The 10,620-nt window shown below is 37.2% G+C and overlaps 1 protein-coding gene across 1 annotated transcript in view; it reads right to left on the bottom strand.

The window, feature by feature from the left end:
- LOC110446586 (protein FAM172A-like) overlaps positions 1-10,288 on the bottom strand; it is a gene marked incomplete at its 5' end in the record, with an annotated part of 58,269 nt that extends 47,981 nt beyond the window's left edge. Inside the window, 2 exons of the mRNA XM_021491796.1 lie at positions 8,567-8,686; positions 10,257-10,288. Of these exons, the coding sequence (XP_021347471.1) occupies positions 8,567-8,686; positions 10,257-10,288 (152 nt within the window). The remainder of the gene's footprint in view (positions 1-8,566; positions 8,687-10,256) is intronic.
- Positions 10,289-10,620: the final 332 nt, after the last annotated feature.

The raw sequence follows: 10,620 nt of genomic DNA, 5'->3' as shown, positions 1-10,620 counted from the left end.
CCTCCAAGGATAATTCTCACCAAGTAAAAATAATTTCCTACAGAAAGTTGTCAAAATATACCCAAAAGTGTTATTTCCCTATATAAACTATAGTAAACTTTACCCCCTCCCCAAGGGAGAACGGATAGCTCGGGGGTCCTGAAATTTACAATTTAAGTATAGCCCCTGATGATCTTTCTCTCCACGTAGAGAAAATGAGTGTAGTACCTCTGAGTCTGGAGAAGAAGATTTTTGAAATATTGGATAATTTTCCCTTTGGGGCTCCGCCCTGGCCCCAGGGGTCGGGGTAGGAATCCCAATTTTACAATTTTGAAGCCTCATCTACCAAGTATGATTCTGACCAAGTTTGAAAAAAATCCATCCACTGGTTCTTGAGAAGAAGTTGAAAATGTAAACGTTAACGCACGACGCACGACGGACGACGGACGACGACGGACGAAAAGCGATTGGAATATACTAAAAATATGTTTATACTAGAAGCGTGGACAATCAATACATCCTCTTCAAATCTTCTCCAAGGAAAAAAATAGTTAACGCAGACTATTTTTACGATGCTTCATTTAATAAATATTGAAATAATTCACGAGGTTATTATCAATCACGTGTTTACGTAATGTTAGACGCGAGATCAACATGAAAGTGAGCCGGAAAAAAACATGCTATACGTATACGCATAGGCGATTTGAAAAACCTTACAGAACTTACATAGAACGGAGCTTAAATTGAACAACTACATTTTTCGTAATAGAATGGGGAAACGCACCGAAATGTCGAAACGTATTGTCGTAAGTTGATCGGCGATTCTCTGGCATAGGAATTTGGCTAAACTTTTTTTGTTAACGACTACCTATTTATTAATACTTTTCACATAAACTCACATAACAACACATTATGTATCTTTTATTAATGTTTGACATAAATAAATTTGTTGAGCGTCATTTGTCTTAGAGTTCCGTGTACCAAATAATACTTCTAGAAATGTATAAGCTGTAGTATATCAATTCATAAAGAAAGCTCAATTGCTGTATTAATGTACCATTACTTCCTTTACCACCTATACCATCCTATATCATCTATACTTCCTATATCACCTATACCTTCCTTCATCACCTATACGTCATATACCAACATAACCTTCTACATCACCTTTACTTCCTATACCACCTATACTCTCCTACATCACATATACTTCCTATAACCACCAATACCCTCCTACATCATATAAACCCTCTTACACCACCTATACCCTACTACATCATCTATACCCTCTTACACCACCTATGTCATCCTAGGTCATCTTTACTTTCTATACCTTCATACGTCACCTTAACTTCCTATACCACCTATACCCTCCTACGTCATATATACTTCCTATAACCACCAATCCCCTCCTACATCATATAAACCCTCTTTACATCATCTATACCCTCTTACACCGCCTATGTCATCCTAGGTCATCTTTACTTTCTATACCTTCATACGTCACCTTAACTTCCTATACCGCCTAGACCCTCCAACGTCATCTATACTTCCTATACCACATATACACTCCTACATCAGCTTTATTAACTATATCCTCATACATCATCTATACTTCCTATACCACCCTCCTACATCATCTATACTTCCTATACCACATATACTTCCTATACCACATATACTTCCTATACCACATATACACCCCTACATCAGCTTTATTAACTATATCTTTCTACTTTAACTGTACTTACCACCTATACCCTCCTACGTCATCTATACTTCCTATACCACATATACACTCCTACATCAGCTTTATTAACTATATCTTTCTACTTTAACTGTACTTACCACCTATACCCTCCTACGTCATATATTCTTCCTATACCACCTATACTCTCCTACATCAGATATACTTCCTATAACCACCATTACCCTCCTACATCATATAAACCATCTTACACCACCTATACCCTACTACATAATCTATACCCTCTTACACCACCTATGTCATCCTAGGTCATCCTTACTTTCTATACCTTCATACGTCACCTTAACTTCCTATACCACCTATACCCTCCTGCATCATCTATACTTCCTATACCACATATACTTCCTATACCACATATACTTCCTATACCACATATACACCCCTACATCAGCTTTATTAACTATATCCTCATACATCATCTATACTTCCTATACCACATATACACCCCTACATCAGCTTTATTAACTATATCTTTCTACTTTAACTGTACTTACCACCTATACCCTCCTACGTCATCTATACTACATTTACCTCCCTGCATCACCTTTACTTCCTATACAAACCTTACCCTCCTACGTCACCTTAACTTCATTTTCCACATATACGTCCCACCTATACCCTCCTACATCATCTATACTTCCTATACCACCTATACCCTCCAACGTCATCCATACTTCCTATACCACCTATACCCTCCTACGACATCTATACTTCCTATGCCATCCTACGTCACCTTAGCTTCATTTTCCTTACTTCCTATACCACCTATACTCCCCTACATCAGATATACTTCCTATAACCACCAATACCGTCCTACATCATATAAACCCTCTTACACCCCCTATACCCTACTACATCATCTATCCCCTCTTACACCACCTATGTCATCCTAGGTCATCCTTACTTTCTATACCTTCATACGTCACATTAACTTCCTATACCACCTATACCCTCCTGCATCATCTATACTTCCTATACCACATATACTTCCTATACCACATATACACTCCTACATCAGCTTTATTAACTATATCTTTCTACTTTAACTGTACTTACCACCTATACCCTCCTACGTCATATATACTTCCTATACCACCTATACTCTCCTACATCAGATATACTTCCTATAACCACCAATACCCTCCTACATCATATAAACCCTCTTACACCACCTATACCCTACTACATTATCTATACCCTCTTACACCACCTATGTCATCCTACGTCATCTTTACTTTCTATACCTTCATACGTCACCTTAACTTCATGTACCACATATACCCTCCTACATCACCTATACGTCATATACCACCTATACCCTCCTACGTCATCTATACTTCCTATACCACCTATACCCTCCTACGACATCTATACTTCCTATACCACCTATACCCTTATACGTCATCTATACTTCCTATACCACCTATACCCTCCTACGTCATCTATACTTCCTATACCACCTATACCCTCCTGCATCATCTATACTTCCTATACCACCTATACCCTCCTACATCATCTATACTTCCTATACCATCTTTACCATCCTACATCATCTTTACTTCCTATACCACCTATACCCTCCTACGTCATTTATACTTCCTATACCACCTATACCCTCCTATATCATCTATACTTCCTATACCACCTATACCCTCCTACGTCATCTATACTTCCTATACCACCTATACACTCCTACATCATCTATACTTCCTATACCACCTATACCCTCCTACATCATCTATACTTCCTATACCACCTATACCCTCCTACATCATCTATACTTCCTATACCACCTATACCCTCCTACATCATCTATACTTCCTATACAACCTATACACTCCTACATCATCTATACTTCCTATACCACACATAGGCTCCTACATCAGCTTTATTAACTATATCCTCCTACATCATCTATACTTCCTATACCACACATACACTCCTACATCAGCTTTATTAACTATACCCTCCTACACCACCTATACCCTCCCACATCACCTATGCACTGTTGCACCACCTTTACCATCCTACATCATCTTTACTTCATATTCCATCTATACCCTCCTACATCACCTTGACTTCCTATACCACCTATAGCCTCCTACATCAACTATACTTCCGACATTACCTTAACTTCCTATACCACATTTACCTCCCTGCATCACCTTTACTTCCTATACAAACCTTACCCTCCTACGTCACCTTAACTTCATTTTCCACATATACCCTCCTACACCATCTTTACTTCATATACCACCTATACCCTCCTATGTCATATATACTTCCTATACCACCTATACTCTCCTACATCACATATACTTTACCTCCTATACAAACCTTACCCTCCTACGTCACCTTAACTTCATTTTCCACATATACCCTCCTACATCATCTTTACTTCATATACCATCTATACCCTCCTACGTCATATATACTTCCTATACCACCTATACTTCCTATACCACATATACCCTCCTACATCAGCTTTATTAACTATACCCTCCTACACCACCTATACCCTCCCACATCACCTATGCACTGTTCCACCACCTTTACCATCCTACATCATCTTTACTTCATATTTCATCTATACCCTCCTACATCACATTGACTTCCTATCCCACCTATAGCCTCCTACATCAACTATACTTCCGACATCACCTTTACTTCCTATACCACATTTACCTCCTTGCATCATATCCTAAACAAACCTTACCCTCCTACGTCACCTTAACTTCATTTTCCACATATACCCTCCTACATCATCTTTACTTCATATACCATCTATACCCTCCTACGTCATATATACTTCCTATACCACCTATACTTCCTATACCACATATACCCTCCTACATCAGCTTTATTAACTATATCTTTCTACTTTAACTGTACTTTATATACCACCTATATCTTCCAACATCCCATTTTCTTCCTAACATGTACAACTCATACCATCCTATGTCATCTATACTTCCTATACCACCTTATTACCCTCCTACATCATCTTTATTTCATAAACCACCTATACCCTCCTACACCACCTATATTTCCTATACCACCTATACCCTCCAATGGCATCATACTTCCTATACCACATATACCCTCCTTCATCAGCTTTATTAACTGTATCCTCCTACATCACCTATACTTCATATACCACCTATACACTCCTACATCACATTTACTTCCAATACCACATATACCCTCCTACATCATATTTACTTCATATACCACCTATATCCTCCTTCATCACATTTACTTCCAATACCACATATACCCTCCTACATCATATTTACTTCATATACCACCTATACCCTCCTACACCACCTATACTTCCTTTACCACCTACACCCTTCTTCATCACCTACAAATGTCAACTGTCTTTACCGTTTATAACCCCCTGCATTTATTTAGTTATTTTATTTAAGTAATTATGTTCATTTATTTATTTCATTTTATTGATTTATTAATTAATTTGTTTTCTTTATTCTATTCAATTATTTTTATTTCAGTTTATTGATTTATTAAATAATTAGTTTTATTTATTCAATTTAATTATTTATTGATTTTTTTTTTTCATTTGTGGCGGTTTTTGCCATTCGTGGTTTCACCATAATCACGTACTTTATTATACTTTTCAATATTTTAAATACTTATTTGAATACTCATCACTAATTTATTAAATGTCAAAAATTAATAATAATGTGTCCTCTCAATTCAGCTAAAAGAAATACCGAATACACCACTACTGTAGTAAAATTGCTAGGTCTCAATGATTTTCAATGACGTAATCAAAATCTATATATTGTCAATGTTGGCAGGGGCCTTGTACCTCTCGAACCTCGCAGGAAGCACCCCCGAGACATATTGCGAGTCGAGCGCAGGACTTACATACTTCGACCTGGACGTAAACAAAACCCACAATATAGACAATAGAATTAACGAAAAAGCATACACACATAGAGATAAAACTACAAATATTTTATAAAATGAAACTCGCCGTTTAGACGCACTAATTATAAGCCTCTCTTCAATACAGACTACCCTGGTGTCGTTACGAAACCATCAGCCCATGCGTGCAGTGATGGAAGTATTTGTAGATTTAGTTGAATTCGATTCATATATTCATATGAACAGAATGATATAAGTATGAAAATTTAATATCTAGAACATACAAATAACTAATTACTCAATTATTTTCTGCTTATATTCTCTTTATACATTATACTGCAACTGTTTCAAAATATTGGCTGTCTCTCAGCAACACCTGTCCCTAATTGGGTCTACTCTTTCTGCCCCTATGAAGCGGGATCAATTTAATTTTAACATTAACCTCAATTTTCCCTATTGGGCCCCACCCCTCTGCCCCTTCAGGGGTTCGTACCCTACGTTTATAAAACAAGAGGCCCAATGGGCCTGTATCGCTCACCTGGTATAAATCTCACACTTGTAACCTTAAAAGTGATCTAAATTAAAGCTACAGGCAAAATATCAGTATTTATGATTAAAATTCATTCAAAAGAACCTGTTAATTTTTGTTTAAACATTTCACCCCTGTGATTGAAAGTCGAACAAAGTCATTATGTTGAACAAATGTTATAGCCTTTCATCTCAGGATTCAACTTGCATAGTATCAACATAGTATCAACATGGGACCCATGGTTATTCAGAAGAGGTCGTTTAAAGATTTTAAACAAATTTGACCCCTGTGACCTTGTATATAAGTCAAAGTCATTCACTTTAACAAACATAGTAGTCCTTTATCTCAGCATGCTACTGACTAAATATCAACATCCTGAGTATGTTGGTTATTCAGAACAAGTTGTTTAAATATTTTGAACATATTTGCTCCTTGTGACCTTGAATATGATTCAAGGTAATACATTTGAACAAACTTGATAGCCCTTTACCCCAGCATGGTACTGGCCAAATATCATCACCCTGGGCATTTTGGTTATTCAGAAGAAGTTGTTCAAAGTTTTTAACATATTTGATCCCTGTGACCTTGAATATAGGTGTAGGTCATTCATTTGAACAAACCTGATAGCCCTTTACCCCAGCATGCTACTGGCCAAATATCATCACCCTGGGCATTTTGGTTATTCAGAAGAAGTTGTTTAAAGGTTTTTTAAGACAATTGACCCCTGTGACCTAGAACATAGGTGAAGGTCATTCATTTGAACACACTTGATAGCCCTTTACCCCAGCATGCTACTGGCCAAATATCATCACCCTGGGCATTTTGGTTATTCAGAGGAAGTTGTTCAAATTTTTAACATATTTGAACCCTGTGACCTTGAATATGGGTGAAGGTCATTCATTTGACCAAACTTTGTAGCCCTTCATCTCAGCATGCTACTGGACAAATATTATCACCCTGTGCATTTTGGTTATTCAGAGGAAGTTGTTCAAATTTTTAACATATTTGAACCCTGTGACCTAGAATATGGGTGAAGGACATTCATTTGAACAAACTTTGTAGCCCTTCATCTCAGCATGCTACTGGACAAATATCATCACCCTGAGCATTTTGGTTATTCAGAAGAAGTTGTTCAAAGTTTTTTACATATTTGATCCCTGTGACCTTAAATATGGATGAAGGTCATTCATTTGAACAAACTTTGTAGCCCTTTATCCCAAATATGGGAAAATATTCTCATTAAATATAACACTGCAACTATTTCCAAATATTGGCTCTCTCTCTCAGCAACACCTGTCCCTCATTGGGTCCCTTGTTGCTGCCCCACTGAAGTAGGGTGGCTTTTAAACCTTTACCTCAATTTCCCCTTATTGGTCCCGCCCTACTGCTTTAAGGGGGACACATCCTCAACTTATTCAAAGTTGATTTCACATCTCCTATGGATGCTCTACAACATATTTTGGAAAAAGTCACTCAATTTGAACAAAAGGAGAAGAATTTTTAAGATTAAAATATCCCTACATTCTCTCTAATGGGCTGTGCCCCTCTGCCCTGAGGGGTTTGGGGGATTCCCTTTGTCAAATTATGATTCACAAGAATAAAGGATTTTAAAGATTTGTCCCTATTTGGCTCGGCCATGCCCCTGTACCCAGAGGAGGCCACACTCTCCATTTATACAAAATTGAGTACCCTTTGCTCAAGGATCCTCTACACCAAATTTTGTAAATATATCCACTGAGCCATCCAGAACTACTAACATTTTAAAGGAAAAGTTGACAGATGACGGAGGGACGACACTGTGCCATAAGCATAAGCTCACCAGTCCTTTGGACTAGGAGAGCTTAACACCATATTATTTCAAGCGACTAAAACATGTTTAGCCCATTAGCTTCAGCATAATATATAATTATATACATGGAGTAGAAAGAAAGGCAATTTTAGAAAATTTCATTCATAAAAGAGCTTCTCAAATATTGTTAGATCAGTCCAGAAATTGTATAATATATAACTAGTTACCATTGGAAACCTTCATGCGAAATTTGGGAAAGCTTCCTGAGAAAAAGCGGTTACATTTTTTAGCTCTCAAAATTCAAGAAGGCCGCCTATCAGCCATCTTCATATTTAATGGACCATGGGGAACTTTTGAGAAAGATCCCTCAAGTACTTTCAGTGACACTTACAATCTTAAACTTAGACTGCCTATCAACAATTTTGGTTCTCCAATTAATTTCAAAATCTATTATGTATAACTAGGCACTCAATTGACAAAGGTTCATTAAAATCCTGTTATATAGATGAAGTTATTGTGCAGAAACCATCAGCAATTCATAGCATGGTATGCTAATTAATGATGAGGATGATGCAAGTAGATGATTATCATGGATGATGCATGCTGTTACCAGTTCAAGTGTGCAGACACCTCCATAGCTATGGGCCACAATAACAATGTGTTTGGCATTGGATTTTGCTACATATTCAGTCCACAATGTCTCAACATGCTCTTCTGGGGACGAATTGCCCTACAACACACAGACAACACCATTTCATGGAGGATCTAAAAAAGACAGTAATTTGGTTTGAAATAAAATTCCCAATAAATAGAAAAAAATTAAGTCAAATTTAAGGTTAAGCTGAATAATTAAGAATGATCAGATAATTATATCTGCAACAGAACTATTGTATGATTTTAGCACAGTGTGAATACAAATTGGTAATCCTAACAAAAAGATAACAAGACCTAGAGGAGAACAGCATATATAGCTCGTCTATCAAAATTATTTTTGTAAAAAGTGCTAATAGTAATTGGGCCATTACAGGATGTCCCATCTTAGATAATAGATCAGGTAACAAGAACTACATTGCCGATGGCACTCTTCCGCTATCCCCACCAAAGTAACCTCTGAAACCCTGATTACCATATGCAAAAAAAAAATACTGTAAAATGTAGAACTCACAGTTATGTTTGATTTGATATGCTAAAAGACTATATATCAAAACAAAAATGACCCCCATGACTCCATCCCTCTGGCCCAGCCCCAGGGGGTCATATAAAAAATCTGAAAGTGTACACTCCTCCATACATATATCTACCATGTCTAAAAGTTTCAGGTTCTTCTTCAAACATTGAAGAAAAAGTTATTTTACCCTTTATCCCTCAAATAAACCCTCCCCCCATTATACCATATGGTAAAATAAATAAATTCCTGTAAAATATAGAACTCATAATATTGTTTGATTTGATATGATAAAAGACTCTTTTTGGGTTTTTTTAATATTTGATCCCCATAACCACCTAATTCGGAGGAGATGTCGTTTAAAGGCATACCATCAAATTTTCCCCTTTTGGCCTCGCCCATCTGTCCCCTAGAGGGTCAGGGACTTTACTTGTACAATCTTGAATCCCCTTCCCCTAAGGATGCTTCCTGCAAAATTTGGTTGAAATCTGCCAAGTAGTTTCAAAAGAACTAGAACTTGCCCTAAAACTTTAACCTGTAAACTTGCCCAAAAACTTTAACCAATTCCAAACAAGAGATCCCAGAGGGATCTTGGCGCCCACCTTTGTACAATCTTCATTAGTTCTTTGTCAGTTCGATCTTTTCTCTTCTTTCCTCTAATCTGTTTGATCGAGTCATGTTACAGTAAATGCACCTTGAGGTAACTTTTGATCTAAACTTAATACTGATGTGTATGAAAGCCAACCTTCAAAGTGAGTTTGTCATTTCACATATTTACTAGTACAGTACTTAATGTGAAAGAAATAGAATCGATCATTGCAATATGAGAAAGATCTGTTTAGTTCTTCTTTTAATCCATTTTGTTTTTATGATCAGTCTCAAAATATAACATACACAACGAGGGATCAAGGGGAACCTACATTTAAAATTTGAGAAAGATCCCTCCCGTACTTCCTGAGAAATAGCGATAACAAACTTTCACTATCAAAATCCAAGATGGCTGCCTGTCGGCCATGTTGTTTATCCGATCAGTCTCTAAAATTGCCCTGCACAGCTAGGACCAAGGGGAACCTACAGATAAAATTTAAGAAATATCCCTCTAGTTCTTCCGGAGAAATAGCGGTAACAAACCTACACTATCAAAATCCAAGATGGCTGCCTGTCGGCCATGTTGTTTATCCGATCAATCTCAAAAGTTTCCCTGCACAGCTAAGGACCAAGGGGAACCTGCATATAAAATTTGAGAAAGATCCCTCTAATACTTCCCGAGAAATAGCGATAACAAACTTTCAATATCAAAATCCAAGATGGCTGCCTGTCGGCCATGTTGTTTATCCGATCAGTCTCAAAAAAAAGCCCTGCACAGCTGAGGACCAAGGGGAACCTAAATAGAAAATTTGAGAAAGATCCCTCGGGTACTTCTTGAGAAATAGTGATAACAAACTTTCAATTTCAAAATCCAAGATGGCTGCCTGTCGGCCATATTATTTATTCGATCA

Source organism: Mizuhopecten yessoensis, unplaced genomic scaffold, assembly GCF_002113885.1.
Source record: "Mizuhopecten yessoensis strain PY_sf001 unplaced genomic scaffold, ASM211388v2 scaffold2831, whole genome shotgun sequence".
Lineage (NCBI taxonomy): Eukaryota > Metazoa > Mollusca > Bivalvia > Pectinida > Pectinidae > Mizuhopecten > Mizuhopecten yessoensis.
Note: the sequence above shows the minus strand (reverse complement) of the source record. Positions and strands in the feature narration are given on the sequence as shown.